At 48.3% G+C, this 16903-nt stretch overlaps 1 protein-coding gene across 2 annotated transcripts in view; it reads left to right on the top strand.

The window, feature by feature from the left end:
* Positions 1-16903, top strand: part of BCL6 (BCL6 transcription repressor) — a 24408-nt gene extending 7505 nt beyond the window's left edge. Inside the window, exons 1-10 of one of the 2 annotated variants that reach the window (XM_059064959.2) lie at positions 817-2231; positions 3387-3425; positions 4248-4420; positions 6206-6427; positions 8052-9023; positions 9568-9752; positions 11364-11531; positions 12630-12760; positions 12875-13012; positions 15693-16903. In XM_059064959.2, the coding sequence (XP_058920942.1) occupies positions 4260-4420; positions 6206-6427; positions 8052-9023; positions 9568-9752; positions 11364-11531; positions 12630-12760; positions 12875-13012; positions 15693-15836 (2121 nt within the window). In that variant the 5' untranslated portion in view covers positions 817-2231; positions 3387-3425; positions 4248-4259 and the 3' untranslated portion in view covers positions 15837-16903. Of the gene's footprint in view, positions 1-816; positions 2232-3386; positions 3426-4247; positions 4421-6205; positions 6428-8051; positions 9024-9567; positions 9753-11363; positions 11532-12629; positions 12761-12874; positions 13013-15692 lie in introns of those variants that run through there. The other variant, XM_059064960.2, reaches the window with a different exon arrangement.

The raw sequence follows: 16903 nt of genomic DNA, 5'->3' as shown, positions 1-16903 counted from the left end.
GGATGGAGACCCTCAGTCCTCGGGACTCCATCTTTTTGACCTTGAGGCCTCGCCTAACCACTCCCTTTAAAACAGGGGGAGGGGCGGGGGCAAGCAAAATGAGAGAAAGAGAGAAAAAAAGACACACCAGGCAAACAAACACCGGAATTCGGCAACTTGAAGTCATGAAATACGCCTGGGATTGGACTCGAAATCCTGGTTTCTAGACTAGCTGCGCCTGACTTTCCCTATTTATAAAATTGTTATGGGGAAAGGGTTGAACTAGGTGAACTGTAGGAGTCCTGGACCGGGAGAGGACGAGGTATTTAGGGGAAAGTGTGCCGTATTCCTCGCGAGCCTCCTCCTCGGGCGCCCAGCCCCTCCGCCAACCTCGCTGGGTGAATCCCCAGCGGCCCGCGCGGCGCAGGCTGCGATGCTGGCGGCCGTCCGGGCCGGCAGCTTCCTGGAAAGTTACTTCTTGTTGGAGCCGGAGATAGGCAGAGAGTGTTCTTTGAAATCCGCTGAGTTGAGATCGACTACGTTCCGGGAATGAGAGGGTTGTGCCATTCCCCTCACTGCCCCCTGCCTTGACGGCGTAACAGGAAAAAAAAAAAAAAAAGAAAGAAAGAAAAAAGGCACACATAATGTTCGTTACCGAGGTGCACGAAAAGTTTTTTTTGAATGTAACCAAATTAAGGGCTGCCACCGGGGTACCGCCGGGCCTCCGCCGTGCCTGCGGGGGCTTCCAGGTGGACGGGCCGCAGTGCGGGGCAGCACGCCCGGGGGTGGGCGGTCCCTGGCAGACAGGTACGGTGTGATGGGGGTGGGCGAATCTGCGGATCTGCGCGGGCTTGCCCTGGCCGCTGGGCTCGAGTTTGTGCCCTTTTGTGTGTGAGCAAAGAGACGGGGGCTGCCTCTGGAGGCGGGAGGAAAAGGCTGGGGTCTTTCATGTTGGCTGGCTTTGCTCTCCTCACCTCTTGTCTCTCTCCCTCTCCTTTCTGCTGTCTTCTTTCTCTTTGACTTTTTTTTTTTTTTGGAGGGGGAGTTCTGTCTTTTTTTCTTCTTCAAACCCTTTTAAAGGATCTGCCTTCTCAAGGTGCCTCATTGAAAATACACAGGGAAAGCGCCAAAGGAGAGAAAGTGTGTGGGGTGGAAAAGACCATGTTTAACTCTCACTTGGTGGTTTCCGCGACTGGGGCTGGCTGGGGTGGGGAGAGCCCACGTCTGGGCCCTTGCAGATGTCAGTTTCCCCTTGACAGCTCTGGTCTCTTGGTTGATTCTGTGGAATGAGTCTTGTGTTTGGCAGTGGTGGGATGGCCGAAGCTAGGAGACGGGGTTTGTCCCGGGCTTTGCTTGGAATTAGTTCTGAGATCTTGGGCAAGACATCCCTTGGAGCCTTAGTGTCCTCCCAGTAAATGGGGGCTGTTATTGTTATCAGCCACAATAATGGATGGGAAAGAGCTGAGTGGTCCCGAAAACCAAACCAGATGCTGTAGTGCTCCCACACCTGCAGCATCTAGAGGGCGGCAGCATTGCCCACACCCACTGTAACCCACATACTCACTAGTTGTGGGGCTCCGAAGACAAAGCTAGCTGAGAAAGGAGTGGACTTAATAAGGACAGGGGCCTTAGTGTATGTGCATTGTTTTTGGTCTAGCCAGGCCGAGAGGTTTACAGTGGAAAGTGCTCAGCCTAGGGCCTGGCTGACAGTGGACCCAGGGGAATTGTTTTGTTTGTTTGTTTCATTCTGCATCTGGAGTGAGTCATTGCCACTTGTCAAGGTGAAATGGCAAATCTGGGCTTCCTGTGGTTCCAAAAGTCTGTGACTGGAAATCCACAGGCAAGATCGTGTTTGAAGCTTATTCCAGGGCAGCCTTAGGTATTCCAGAAGGGCTGAGGGAATCTCTTCCATGGGGGAAGAGGGGAAGGTTTATAAATAAACCTCACATGTGTCTTCAGCATTCGTTTTCCAAGGAAACCATCATTGGACTTTGGTTAGGACCCATTCAGTGTATCTCTCTTTGCCCATCTTGAGTTAGAACGGGGAGAGGAGGAAATAAATAGGTTCTTTTGTCTTTTTCTATCCTCTCCCTTCCCCCATTTCCTTCCCCCATCCAGTCCCCACTCACTCACATGCACACATTAACCTTGAAGCCGATGAGATTGAGTGACTGGCACTTGGGACCACAGAGAAATGTCAGAGTGTTTGGTTACAGACTCAAGGAAACCTCTCATTTTAGAGTGCTCATTTGGTAAGACTCAGCAGCCTGGAATGGGGGCAAAGTGCTTGTGTGAGGGAAGGAACTTAAAAATGAGATTCACCCACATCAGGGTGCTGTCTTGCATGTTCTACAGCACGTAGGCTGATTTGGAAAGGGAACAGGAATTTAAGCCAGAAGACCTAGGGCCAGGTCACTCACTGTTTATGTGGCCCAATATGGCCTCCCTGGCCTTGGGCCTCTTTACCCAGAAGATAACTCTAAAGGGCTACACTTTTTAAAAAGCCGGGCATGGGGGGTGTGTGTGGTTTCAAATATTGTTTTGTTTTGCAGCCCACATGTGATCATAAATGAGAGTCTTTCACCTATGCTTTAAATTATTTTGTTTTAAAGAAAGCAATTTGGAGAGGGTCCATATTTCCTAAGCGCTTCCTGGCCAGTTCTCAGCTAAACCGCACAGTTAAATCTTTCACCAGCAGGGGGAAGCACAAACTTGGAAGTTTGTAGTCCTGTATCTGGTCTTAGACCCAAGAGGAATGGGAGGGGAAATTTCAAAAAAGGAGAGAAGAGTAGATACACCATCTCAGGTTGAATTCTGCAGATTCCTTATTCCGTCTTAAGTGTTTCAGCTAGTCAGGAAATACTGCCTAGCTGTTTGTCCTGAGCAAGCCACTTGAACCCAAGTCTCAGTTTTGTCATCAGTGAAATAGGGATAAAGATGTTGACCCTGTTGGCCTTGTGGAATCATTCTAGGCCTTGAAAGATAATATTTTATCAGGTTTTGAAAAGCATCCAGAGTTTTTAGGCCCCTGAAGGATCATTCTCATTAGTTTTGAAAGAATCACTTTTATTATTTTTTTCTTTCCCATAAACTCAAGAGCCTTTGGATGGCATACATTTTTTACTCTGAGAGAGGAAATAAATGTGTCTATATATATGTAATTAATGTATGAAATTGTATTCCCAGTACTCAGGGTAAAAGCATTATTATCGCATGGCTTTGAATGCCCGTTGTTTCCGTAAGAGCCGAGCTGGAAAAAATGTTTGCTAGCTTGTGGTGAAACCGCACCAGCTGGCAGGCTGCAGCTATCAAAGTAAAACTAAATATGTGTGTCCTAAAATAAGACTATAGTGGACAATCTTACATTCATTAAATCAATTTCTGTTTGCTTTTTCTCTTCCCTGCAGGTTTTAAGCAGAATTTTGGACTGTGAATCAAGGCATTGGGTAAGTAAATTGAATTATATATGCTTTACAATTTCGTGGACAAACTTTTCTTTTAATTTGCCAATGTATGTGTCTCTGTGAATGGTACCACTTTTCATTAGATGAGATAAAGGAGAGCCGATTGCCTGTCTGTCACACCCAGCCCCCACCCCTTTGCCCCTGCCTTCGACTGTCTTAACACTGTTGTGCGATCACTCATTCCCTTACTCAGTTCTCGGTTCATGTTAATTTAGCCACCTACTATGCACCAGCAAGGTGCTAGGTGCTCAGGATACAGTCAGACAATCCTGAAGCCTAGCAGGGGAGAGACAGATGGTGACTGGGATAATGAAATGAGATGCCGATGAGAATAGCTACGATTTTTGAGAATCTACTGTGGACCAGGCATGTATCTCTAAGTTTTACAACTGCATAGGAATTACTACTCCCATTTTGGGAAACTGAAGCCCAGAAACCGTAAAACAACTTGCTCCAAGTCACACAGCCTGCAAAAGGTATGGCCCATGCGCTAACCTTCAAAGCATGCTTTCTCTCCCCTGTCACACACTCACTGCCTCTCAATGCTGGCAGCGAGTTTGGTATGTGGAAAAAACATTCAACAAATATTCATTCCCTTCCTCTTTCCCCAATAGGGTTTTCTGTTAACAAGTTGGTTAAAGATTATTAGCTCATTGTACAGACACGAAGAGTAATGCCCAGAGATGGGCCATGAATTGTTCAAAAGCAAACAGAAGGGAGCAGGCTAAGCCGCCTGCTCTCACACTCCTGGTAAGAAGGAAACAGGTTCTGGAGGACTAACAGGATTCTGACCTTTACTTTCAGGTGAAGAAAAAAATGGCCTCGCCGGCTGACAGCTGTATCCAGTTCACCCGCCATGCCAGTGACGTTCTTCTCAACCTTAATCGCCTCCGGAGCCGCGACATCTTGACGGATGTTGTCATCGTGGTGAGCCGGGAGCAGTTCCGAGCCCATAAGACAGTCCTCATGGCCTGCAGGTGAGGGGTCTGGAAGCGGAAGGTGGGCGATGGATATAAGGGGAACGATGGTACCGGCTGCCAGTGTGGAGCGTGGAGGCCTCTGGCTGTGTTTGGGATCACATCTCATTTTTATCCAGATCTCCAGCACACGGCCTGGCAGAGTGGGTCCCCAGGAAGCAAACGAATGAACACACTTTTAGAAAAGAAAGAGTTTCCGTTCTGTGGGGATAGAGGGAGAAGAAATCATATACTGTCTCCGGAAGAGATATGTTTTGGGCAAACGTGGAGACTAACTTCAGTGAACCAGTGAAAAAATGAAAAGTGAAAGCGAGTTTTAAAATATTTTAAGCAAGTTAATTTGAGATCTTTTGCTCTTTTTTTCTGTGTCTGTATTTATTTATACCATGACTATATTTCTATGGGTGTTTCCGAGCATATGTAAGTTGGTGAAAGTGAGCTGGTTAATTCTTCATACTTGTCAAGTATTTCAAGTGTTCAGATCAATCTATGTTACAGCACCTCCCTGGATCTCCATAGTGGCCTGTGTTATGGATGGCATGATTAGCTCCATTTCATAGATGATAAAATGAAGACATTCATAGGCGAACTGTTGTAGAGCCAGGGATCTTGATTGCTAGTAGAGGACTTATTCAACATCTACAACAAGCACCTTTGTTTTAAATAGTGGAGAGGTTTATATATAGAGAAAAATAATAGGTAACACTAACCGAATGCTTACTACGTGCCAGGCATCAATCTGTCCCCTTCACATTCTCATTCTTGCCACAGGCCTGTAAGGGAGACACTCTGGTTTCTGCTTTGCAGAGAAGGAAACCAAGGTGCAGAGAAGTGAAGTCTCTTACCCAGGGTTGCCTAGCTAACTACTGGGTGAAGTCTAGCTCACTTCTGGCAACACGCCCAGAAAGAGTAGAATCCAGATGACAGTCCAGAATTCTGGCCTCTCACTGAGTGCTCTTTCCTCTACCAGACATCAGGGTACCTGGAGGCATGGCTTGACACTGACTTGGCTCTTCTAGGAGTATTGACCTTGTGATAGTCTATAGACTTAGAAAATCAGTAAACTGTAGATGTAGGCATCATTTTATTTGTCATCAATACCCAATTTGCTTCTAAAAAAATACAATAAGATTTTAAAAATAAGGATAATGTGATGGAACAAGAAAAGAATTGCTTATCCCAAAGATATAGACTCAAAATAGTTACTACAAATGAGTGCTAAATTTAGCTCTGGTAAGCTGTGCAGTTAAGACCAAAAGAATACAGGTTCTGGGCTTCCCTGGTGGTGCAGTGGTTGAGAGTCCGCCTGCCGATGCAGGGGACATGGGTTCGTGCCCCGGTCTGGGAAGATCCCACATGCCGCAGAGCGGCTGGGCCCGTGAGCCATGGCCGCTGAGCTTGCGCGTCCGGAGCCTGTGCTCTGCAACGGGAGAGGCCACAACAGTGAGAGGCCCGTGTACTGCAAAAAAAAAAAAAAAAAAAAGAATACAGGTTCTGTAACTTTGTGAAAATCACTTGACCTCTTTGATCTTAGTTCCCTCCGTTCGTAAAGGGAGAGAAGGATAGAATCTACCTTGCAAGGTTGTGAGGAGCACGGGATAGTGTATGTAAAGTGTGTAATGACTCTCTGGGATTTAGTAAATTCTCCATAAATGGCAGCTATTATTAATTGCCGTGGAAGCTCTGGAGCTAGGTCCAGGGGAGAGGGGCTGAGCGTCCGTGGTGACTGTAATTGATAACAGTTTCTATGTGTCTGTTATAGTGAGACATTTCTTTGTTTTACAGTGGCCTGTTCTACAGCATCTTCACAGACCAGCTGAAATGCAACCTCAGTGTGATCAACCTGGATCCTGAGATCAACCCAGAGGGGTTCTGCATCCTCCTAGACTTCATGTACACGTCTCGGCTCAATTTGCGGGAGGGCAACATCATGGCCGTGATGGCCACAGCTATGTACCTGCAGATGGAGCATGTTGTGGACACTTGCCGGAAGTTCATCAAGGCCAGGTGAGCTGCCGCCGAGATGGAAGCCTTGGAGATGGAAGGGATCAGACAGAGTCACAAATGCTTGATAATGCTTGCACACAGAAGAAATAATCCTCTGTGATATGCCACAACCTACCTTTCTACTGCTTTTGCACATTCCTGCTACCTAGATACGCTGTGTGCATCCCCACTTCTGGCTTCCTTCCATTCACTTGATAGACCCTTTCCTCCCATGCATCCTGCAAGACCACACCTGGATGCCAGCTTCTTCATAGATGTTTGTGCAGTTATCACTTTGCTCTTTCCTCAGCTCTTCAGCTGTGTCTGAAAGCCTTTTGCCTTTTAGACTTTGCCTCTGTTTTCACTATTTGCATACATGTTTTAGTTCTCCTTTAGGCTTCCACTGTTAACTATTTACATATGCCCCTTAGTTCCCCCACCAGACTGTGGGCTGCTTTACTCATCTTTTATGTCACCCCAGTCCTACTAGAGAGAACATTTATTGAATTAAATTGGGTTCACTGGGTCTAGCCCCCTACCTGAGGGCTGGTAAGACATGACTATCACGGAAAGATGAGGAACCTGAGAGCCAAAGAAGGGAAGAGCTTTGCTAAGTGGAACAGAGACTTGGGCCTTGACTTCTAAAGAACCGTTTGATTCAGCTACTCCAGGATAATTGCATCCCTTCTCAGACAGAAAGGTTTCCGGCCTCTGTTTGAACATCTCCAGGAGCCAGGAACTCAGTGTTCCTAGAGCCATGCAGTTCTCCCTTGGATAGTTCGAAAGCTCTTCTTTACAGTGAGTAGAAATCTGGCTCCCTTCACCTTCACTCCTTGGTTCTAGCTCTGTTAACTGCGATCGGACTGAGCTGGCCTATTTTTCACCCATATAATGTCCCTTCAAGTATACGCAGCTTGAGCTCTTTGTCTCCGTGGGTGATAATGGTGGCAAGATCATCATTATGAATGCTTTCTCTGGGTCAGGCCTTGCACTTGGAGCGTTCAGTAACTTGCTCCAGGTCACAGAGCTGCGAAGTGGCACGGCAGGGACTGGAAACGAGGTCTGGCTGCTGCAGAGCCAGGGCTTCCTACGCTGGCACGTGCTGCCTGTTCTCCAAAGTAAACTTCCCCATGGCTCTAGGCAGTATATAGAGCAAGTCCCTTCTTCACAGGGCACCAGTATGACAGTGACCCTCCAAACATGCGGAACCAACATCATATAGATTCTTCCCTCCCTGAAGCTCAGTTTCCAGGTGTGTAAAATGGAGACAGTAATTCCTGATCTACATCCCTTCTGTAAGGATGAAATGAGATAAGGACTCTGACAGCTTTGTATTCTATAACATTTGAATAATTATAGATTCATGCATATGTATACATATGGGACTTAAACATACAAAATCACGTCTAAACAGGCACTGATTGTGTGAGTAACTCACTTCCCCTCTCTGAGCTTTGTTTCCCCAGCTGTGGGCTAGATTGCTAGACTTTTAGTGGAACTGTCTTGTAACTGCAAGTGTTTCCCTACTCCAGGGCCACATCGCCCATGTCTGGCTGACTCAAGTGCAAATGGGGTTTCATAGACCAGTGTCACTTGGAAGGTTCTGATTTGGAGGCCGGGGTCTTCTCTCTTTTTGCTCCTGCAGTGAAGCAGAGATGGTCCCTGCCATTAAGCCTCCCCGTGAAGACTTCCTGAACAGCCGGATGCTGATGCCCCAAGACATCATGGCCTATCGGGGCCGGGAAGTGGTGGAGAACAGCCTGCCCCTGAGGAACGCCCCTGGGTGTGAGAGCAGAGCCTTCGCCCCCAGCCTGTACAATGGCCTGTCCACACCACCAGCCTCGTACCCCATGTATGGCCACCTTCCGGTCAGCAGCTTCCTCTTCTCTGACGAGGAGCTGCGGGATGCCCGGATGCCTGTGGCCAACCCCTTCCCCAAGGAGCGGACCCTCCCCTGCGACAGTGCCAGGCCAGTCCCCAGTGAGTACAGTCGGCCGGCCATGGAGCTATCCCCCACTGTGGGCCACAACAACGTTTACTCACCCAAGGAGGCAGCCCTGGAGGAGGCACGGAGTGACATGCACTACAGTGTGGCCGAGGGCCCCAAGCCTGCTGCCCCCTCGGCCCGGAGCGCCCCATACTTCGCCTGTGACAAGGCCGGCAAAGAGGAAGAGAGGCCCTCGTCGGAGGATGAGATTGCCCTTCATTTCGAGCCGCCCAATGCATCCCTGAACCGGAAGGGTCTGGTTAGCCCGCAGAGCCCCCAGAAGTCTGACTGCCAACCCAACTCGCCCACGGAGTCCTGCAGCAGCAAGAACGCCTGCATCCTCCAGACCTCCGGGTCCCCTCCGGCCAAAAGCCCCACTGACCCCAAAGCCTGCAACTGGAAGAAGTACAAGTTCATCGTGCTCAACAGCCTCAACCAGAATGCCAATCCAGAGGGGCCCGAGCAGGCCGAGCTGGGCCGCCTTTCCCCTCGAGCCTACACTGCCCCGCCGGCCTGCCAGCCACCCATGGAGCCCGAGACCCTTGACCTCCAGTCCCCAGCTAAGCTCAGCACCAATGGGGAGGACTCCACCATCCCACAGGCCAGCAGGCTCAATAACATTGTCAACAGGTGATTTCAGAGGCAGTCCGGTCCTGGGGTCAGGGCTTACCTGGGCAGGGTTCTGGGGTCACTTCTGATGGATGCAGGGGGCTGTGTTCTGCTCTTGCCTGAAATGCTGAGCACATTGGAGGTACAGGCCAAGGCCTATTGATTGAATTGGCCTAAGTGAGGAAGGACCTTAAGCTTCGGTATATTTTCACAGAGAGAGAATTCCCCTCCATGGTAGATGAGCATTCCAAGAATCCCAAGCTCCTGCAATCTCTGTGGCAGGGGGGAGTCCTCTTACTTGCCTTGGACCGAGGGAGGCTGTGGACTGTGGCTCTGAGGGGAGGAAACTGGGCCCGGGAGTGGAGTTTGGGCTCAGGGTGGCCCCCATCAGTGATCTCGATGTGCCTGCTATTTGGAGGTAGGCTTGGGGATAAATAACTCCGGGGCTTCAGATTCCAGGTGGCCTCTGGGCTGCCCTGAGCACAGGGAGGGGGGGACGCACAAAGGCCGGCAGAGCGCTCTGCCCTGCTCCAGCTGCTGAGGCCCTTTCCTCCCCACACCACAGGTCCCTGGCCGGCTCCCCACGCAGCAGCAGTGAGAGCCACTCTCCGCTCTACCTGCACGCCCCCAAGTGCACGTCCTGTGGCTCTCAGTCCCCGCAGCACGCAGAGATGTGCCTCCACGCCACTGCTCCCACGTTCCCCGAGGAGCTGGGAGAGACCCAGTCTGAGTACTCAGATTCCAGCTGCGGTGAGTTCCTTCCCCTCCCTCCCCTGGCCTCTGCCTCTGCTCCACGGGCCTTGTGTTTCCATTTTATTTATGCTGTTGTCATTGATTGGGAGAAGCCCCTGGTTGGAAGTCCATCGGCATTTAAATCACCAAGCCATAGTCCCACTCTTGACCTCCTAGGGAACTAGGCTGACCAAAGCAAGGGATGGGGAATTTGAGTTGATCTGGGGGACTACAGAAGGACCACACAGCCCTTTCAGCTTCCTTCCAGCAAAGTTGGCTGTGGGGCTGGCTATAACTGGCTCCTGGAGCCTTCTCAGGCCCCCTGGACCCAAACTGACTGGTGTGCATGTTGGTTCAGCCTGCTAGGCTGTACGTTCCAGGAGAAGCATCCGGCCTTATTCATGCCTGCATTTCCCATCGGGCCTAGTGAGTCTAGCACAGAGTAGGCACTCAGTTATTGTCAGCTGAATTCGATTAGTTGAACTGATTTTTTTTTTTTTTTTTTTTTTTTTTGCGGTACGTGGGCTTCTCACCGCTGTGGCCTCTCCTGCTGTGGAGCACAGGCTCCGGACGCGCAGGCCCAGCGGCCATGGCTCACGGGCCCAGCCGCTCTGCGGCACATGGGATCCTCCCAGACCGGGGCACAAACCCGCGTCCCGTGCATCGGCAGGCGGACTCCCAACCACTGCGCCACCAGGGAAGCCCAGTTGAACTGATTATTAATTGACATTTCTGGATAGTGTGTGACTGGCCTCCCCAGTTTTTACCTCTTCCTCCAGCTCTGTCTGTAGCAGGATAGCCCAGTGATGCCTCTTCAGGGGTAAACCACCATGATGTGTCATTTCCAAATTGTTAAAACAAAAGAAAAAATTATTTATTTACACTCAGAGGCTTGGCACAGGGTCATGGACCGATAGTTGGGAGAGCAGGGACTGTCCCCTCCTGGCCCCGTGGCCATTTGCCTTTGCTCTACACTCCAGTTCCTTCTCTCTGGGCCTCTGTTTCTACTTCCACCATCATCTTTGGTCTCCCTATCTCAAATTGTTTGGGAGACATGAAGTCCAGATAGGTGCAAGGGTGACTATGGTCATCATTAATTCCTCCTTTGATGAACTCAAAGTATCTTTGACTTTGATTCATATCTTACATTCCTATGATGCTTTATGTTATACAAAGTGCTCCTGCGAGGTAGGCAGGACAGGGGTTTATTATCCTGATTTTGGAGATAGAGACACAGACAGAGGCTGTCTTACTCAAGGGCTTCTGTGCATGAATGTAAGTAGAACTGTGACCTGATAAGGAAAGTCAGTTCTCAGAGCTCTCGAGAGAAGGAAGTGCCAAGCTTTCCTCAAGCTGGCGCAGGCCATGTGGGTACCTGTGGGTCTGAGTTTCCCTCCTGTACCTTAATATTCAAATCTGTCTCCTTTCTCCTCCACGATCGAGACTCTAAACGCTAAGTAAAAGAGACTCTGTGCAGGCCCTTTGCTCTGGGCTCCCGTGAACACTGGTCAGACAGGGCGCTGGGGGCTCAGTTTGGCCCTGGGGGTAGCTCCGGAGCGGGGAGGACTCGGAGCCCTACCTCCCTTCCCTGTGGTGCTGACGCTGGTGCCCCCTCCCACCCTCCGACAGAGAACGGGGCCTTCTTCTGCAATGAGTGTGACTGCCGCTTTTCTGAGGAGGCCTCCCTCAAGAGGCATACGCTGCAGACCCACAGTGACAAACCCTACAAGTGTGACCGCTGCCAGGCCTCCTTTCGCTACAAGGGCAACCTCGCCAGCCACAAGACCGTCCACACGGGTATGGCCCTGTACACCCTGCCCCCACCCCCCGAGCTCACCGGGGTTCCCCAGGGGCAGGACAGGGAGAGCATTCTCGAGAAAGCAGTGTAGGGCCTTGGTGCCCGGTGGGGTGAGGCAGGGAGCAAGTGCTGCCCTGGTCTAAGTGCGGGCCTAGCCCTGTCAACGTCTTTGCTTAGTGACCCAGCCACTCCCCACATCCTTTGTCTTTTCTCTGACATGCTCTGTCTTGCTTTTCCACCTTTGCTGGGGTCAGAAGTGTTAATCCCACTGTACAGGGGAAGAAACTTTGGCTGAGAAGGGCAAAGTCGATTCAGTTTTTATAAATCAGAAAAACGCTAAAGGCCTCTTGATTCCCTCTAAGGGCTTGTTCCTTATCAACTCACATTCCTTTCCTAGGTAGCGTCTAATAACCTGATTGTTGTCCAAAGTTGACTCTCTCCTGGTATTTTAAATGGGTCTATTATCCCAGAAACTTTCCATGAAGGAAGGCTCGGCCCTTCTATTGGTTTCCTCTGTCTGAGCAACTACTCCAACTCGGGCCCCAGCTCTCTTGCAAATGGAATCCAGCTGTAGCTGCCACAAGTGGAAAAGCATGTTTGTTCTCAAAGAGAGAAACTAGAGCGGCCTGATTGTGTCTCTCTGGGGAGTGGGTTGATGACTGAATCAGTCTTACCCGAGGGAGGAGCTAGAAGAGCCTTCCCAGGTCATCTAAACTCACCCCTCGGGTTCCAGAGAGGGAAACTGAGGCCCAGAGAAGGAGAGTGACATGTCCACGTCCCACAGTTAGATAATCCCAATGAAAAGGCTGGTTCTTGGAACCTCGCTCCCTCCTTGTCCCACGCCCTGCATCGTTTCCCTCCCTCCACGTCACCACCTGCTTCTTGACCCTGGTCATGGGCGAGGTGTGCTGGTGCGTGTGTAAGAGAGGGCTGGCAGGTGGGGGTGGCCAACCCCTGACGCCTCTCTCTGACATCTTCCAAGGGAAAGAAAGCCAAAGTGGCCCCAGGAAGGGCAGCTTGCTTTGAAATCCAGGGCCCGGGGACTGTGGAGACCTCTGCTGAGTGTGGCTTGCCTTTTCCCCTTCTCTCGGTAACAGGTGAGAAACCCTATCGCTGTAACATCTGCGGGGCCCAGTTCAACCGGCCAGCCAACCTGAAAACCCACACCCGAATTCACTCCGGAGAGAAGCCCTACAAGTGCGAAACGTGCGGAGCCAGATTTGTCCAGGTGAGCAAAGGACGTGGGGAAGGATCCTAGCCCCGGGTGCCACTGAGAGGCTGCGGGGTGTCTGTAGCCCACCCCGGCAGAGCCTCTCACTTTGCTCTTTGCTCTTCTGCGCAGGTGGCCCACCTCCGTGCCCACGTGCTCATCCACACTGGCGAGAAGCCCTATCCCTGTGAAATCTGTGGCACCCGTTTCCGGCACCTTCAGACTCTGAAGAGCCACCTGCGAATCCACACGGGGGAGAAACCTTACCATGTACGTTAGCATCTCATGGCTGCTGGCTGGCCTGGGACGTGTGCGGAGGTGGAGGGTTGGGGCCACAGGACTGTTTGCTGTAATCTCAGGCACGCAGTGGGATGGCCACTGAGCTCTAATGGTCCTAAGACAACCAGCTTGACCTTGGCCTGAGTCTTAGTTTGCTCATCTTTAAAGTGGGGGTGTTGGGCTAGGCGATCCGGGCCTCAGGAAAGAGGTCTGGATTGTGAATACATAAATATCGGAGTCATTCATTCATTCCACAGCCGCTTATTGAGTGCTTCCAGCACGGCCGTAAACTGGGCTAGATGTCTACTTCAGAGGAGCTAAGGTGTTTGAGAAGGAACAGTCAATAGAGTAGGAGGAGAACCAGAAGAATGTGGTGATACAAGGGAAAAAAACAGAGAAAAGGCAATTGCAGGTGACCAGCAGCAAAAGGTCATGATCGGGCCACTGGAATCACAGTGCTCTAGGGCAGGGTCTCAGCCAACTGTGGCTTGTGGGCTAATTTTTGAAATTCCATGAGCTAAGAATGGTTTTTATACTTTCAAATGGCTAAAAAAAAAAAATCAAAAGAATAATATTTTGTGACATAAAAATTATATAAAATTTAAATTTCAACGTCCACAAATAAGGTTTTGTTGGCACACAGCCAGGCTCACTTGTTTACGTATGTCTCTGGCCTCTTTCACACTATAATGCAGAGCTGGAGTAGTTGTGTCAGAGAATATCAGGCCCACAAAGTGTAAAATATTTACTGTCTGGCTCTTTACAGAAACAGTTTACTGATCTCTGCTGTAAAGGGGAAAGATACTGGCCAGGTAGCTGAGATATCTGGGTTCTTATTCCAGCTTTGACAGTGACCCTTTTTAGGGCTGTGGGCAAACCCTGACCCTCTCACTGGGCCACAGTTTTCTTTCTCTATGAAATAGTGAGGATGCTGTAGATGAGCAGTTTTCAAACTGTGCTCTTTCAATCATTGAGGTTCTGCAACCCCGCAGGACAGGACTGGAATGAGACAGTAGCAGTCTCTTTCCCTTTCCAGTCTCCATTTAATTGAAGAAAGAGTCCCATGGTTTACAGGTGTGGAAACTACGGTTATAGATGAGGCTAGCTTTGCTGAGTTTATGGCATCGCTCTGGTCGTGATGGATACAAGGACGAATGAATGAATCGTTAACCCGTATCGCAAACATTAACCTGAAAAGGTGGTCATTTTCATTCAGTTGTTTCTCAATCCTTGAGTGACTATCTTCTTACTTGCTTTTGTTCTTGGGCAAATTAATTAACTTCTCTGTACCTTAATTTCCTCATCTGTAAAATTAGCCTGATAATAACACCTACCTCATGGAGTTGTATTAAATTAAGGGATTCCCTGAAGTGTTCAGAACAGTGCTTGGCCCACAGTGAGAGTCCAGTACACATTTGCTGTTTCAGTTATTTTCTGGATGTTTAGATACACAGGAATGTCAGAGTTAAGACTGACCTTCAGAGTATATTGACTCAGTCCCTTACAGAAGGAAAAGCCAAGGCTCAGAGAGAAATGCCGTGCTCAGGACGGACAGCAGTGGGTGCCATAGATATGAGGGGCCCTTGTCTCCCAAGACCGGGGCTCTTTCTACTCACTGCCTGCCCATTGAATTTTTTTATTTTTCTAAATTTATTTCCATTTTTATTTTAAAACATATTCTCTATATGAACATATTTTATTACACTTTTATTAGGGGATAGTTTTAGATCTATAGAAAAGTTGCAAAGATAGTATGGAGAGTTCCCATATGTACCCAGTTTTCCCCTGTTGCTCACGTCTTATTACTAAGGTACATTCATCACAACTAATGAACCCATTCTGGTATGTTATGATTAACTGAAGTCCATACTTTATTGGGGTTTTCTTAGTTTTTACCTAAAATGCTTTTCTGTTCCAGGATTGTGTCAGGTTACCCCATTATATTTAGTCATCCATTTTACTTTTAAAGAACTTTCCCACTAAAACCATTATCATCCATTCATTGAATCAAAGCAAGAAACAGCTCTACTTGCTAATGCCTTGTTAGCTGATCTGAGCTGTACACACTAACTTAAAGGAATATAACTGCATTTTTAAAGCACATCCTAGATTCCAGAATTTTTATGAATTCAGACTGTTCTAATCCATTTATCCAAATATGTTCAGATTTATTGCATAATTATCTGAGGTATATTCTATTAGGAACTGGGAAGATTATAAAGTTTAGTAAGAAGTGATCACCACCATCAAAGGATTCCCTACCTGAGAAGGATACTAATCCATGGGATGGCAAGGCTAGAAATCTTACAGAAGTCAAAGGAAAGAGGGATTATTTTCATCCTTGAGGGAGTCAGGAAAGCCTTAAAAATTTGGGGAGTCTGCATCGGAACGGCATGTTTGGTTTAGACTTGAACTTGTGGAGCTGAAGCAGGGAAATGCATCTCAAGCAGGGTAAAAGCATGACCAACACTTTGGAAAGCAAGGAAGGGACATTTGTACACAACTTACTTGTCCCTTAGCAGAAGCCAGAATTCATGTGGGTTCTCAAACTGGCCTTCCAGAGGGAAGAGCTGCCCCATCCCTTGAAGGGAGAATCTCCTTCTCAAGGTCCTTGAGTAATGACATTTTTCTTGAGTTGATGGCTAACAGTTTGCCTCTGGTTCTCTTCCAGTGTGAGAAATGTAACCTGCATTTCCGTCACAAAAGCCAGCTGCGTCTTCACTTGCGCCAGAAGCACGGTGCCATTACCAACACCAAGGTGCAATACCGTGTGTCCGCCACTGACCTGCCCCCGGAGCTCCCCAAAGCCTGCTGAAGCATGGAGTGTTGATGCTTTCCGTTCGAGCCCCTTCTCAGAATCTACCCAAAGGATACTGTAACACTTTACCATGTTCATCCCATGATGTAGTGCCTCTTTCATCCACTAGTGCAAATCATAGCTGGGAGTGGGGGGGGTGGGGGAGGGGCGGGGGGACGGGGAGCCAAGGCCGCTCCCCTCCCCCACTGCCGTAAAACATTAAGAAAATAATACTGCTTCTTCTCCTATGTGTAAGGCGAACCATGTCAGCAAAAAGCAAAATCATTTTATATATCGAAGCTGGGGGAGTATGCAAAAGTTCTGACTTGACTTAGTCTGCAAAATGAGGAATGTATATGTTTTGCGGGATCAGATGTTTCTTTTGTATGTAAATGTGCATTCTTTTAAAAGAAGAGACTTCGGTATGTTATCAAAGAGAGGGCTTTAATTTTTTTAACCAAAGGTGAAGGAATATATGGCAGAGTTGTAAATATATAAATATATATATATATAAAATAAATATATATAAACCTAAAAAAGATATATTAAAAATATAAAACTGCGTTAAAGGCTCGATTTTGTATCTGCAGGCAGACACGGATCTGAGAATCTTTATTGAGAAAGAGCACTTAAGAGAATATTTTAAGTATTGCATCTGTATAAGTAAGAAAATATTTTGTCTAAAATGCCTCAGTGTATTTGTATTTTTTTGCAAGTGAAGGTTTACAATTTACAAAGTGTGTATTAAAAAAAAAAAGAACAAAAAAAGCTGCGGAAGGAAAAATGTGTAGTTTTGTTCTAGTTTTCGGTTTGTATATACCTGTACAACGTGTCCTACGGTGCCTTTTTTTCATGGAAGTTTTCAGCGGGGAATGACTGTACCATCCCTTTTGGAAGTGTAGGCAGACACAGGGACTTGGAGTTATCACTAACTAAGCTCTCTTTGGGAATGTTTGTCTCATCCCATTCTGCGTCATGCTTGTGTTATAACTACTCCGGAGACAGGGTTTGGCTGTGTCTAAACTGCATTACTGAGTTGTAAAATATAGCTGTACAAATACAAGAATAAAATGTTGAAAAGTCAA

The sequence above is a fragment of the Kogia breviceps genome, chromosome 5 (genome assembly GCF_026419965.1).
Source record: "Kogia breviceps isolate mKogBre1 chromosome 5, mKogBre1 haplotype 1, whole genome shotgun sequence".
In the NCBI taxonomy this organism is placed as follows: domain Eukaryota; kingdom Metazoa; phylum Chordata; class Mammalia; order Artiodactyla; family Physeteridae; genus Kogia; species Kogia breviceps.
The sequence above is the reverse complement of the archived record's forward strand: the minus strand, read 5'-3'. Positions and strand labels throughout refer to the sequence as shown.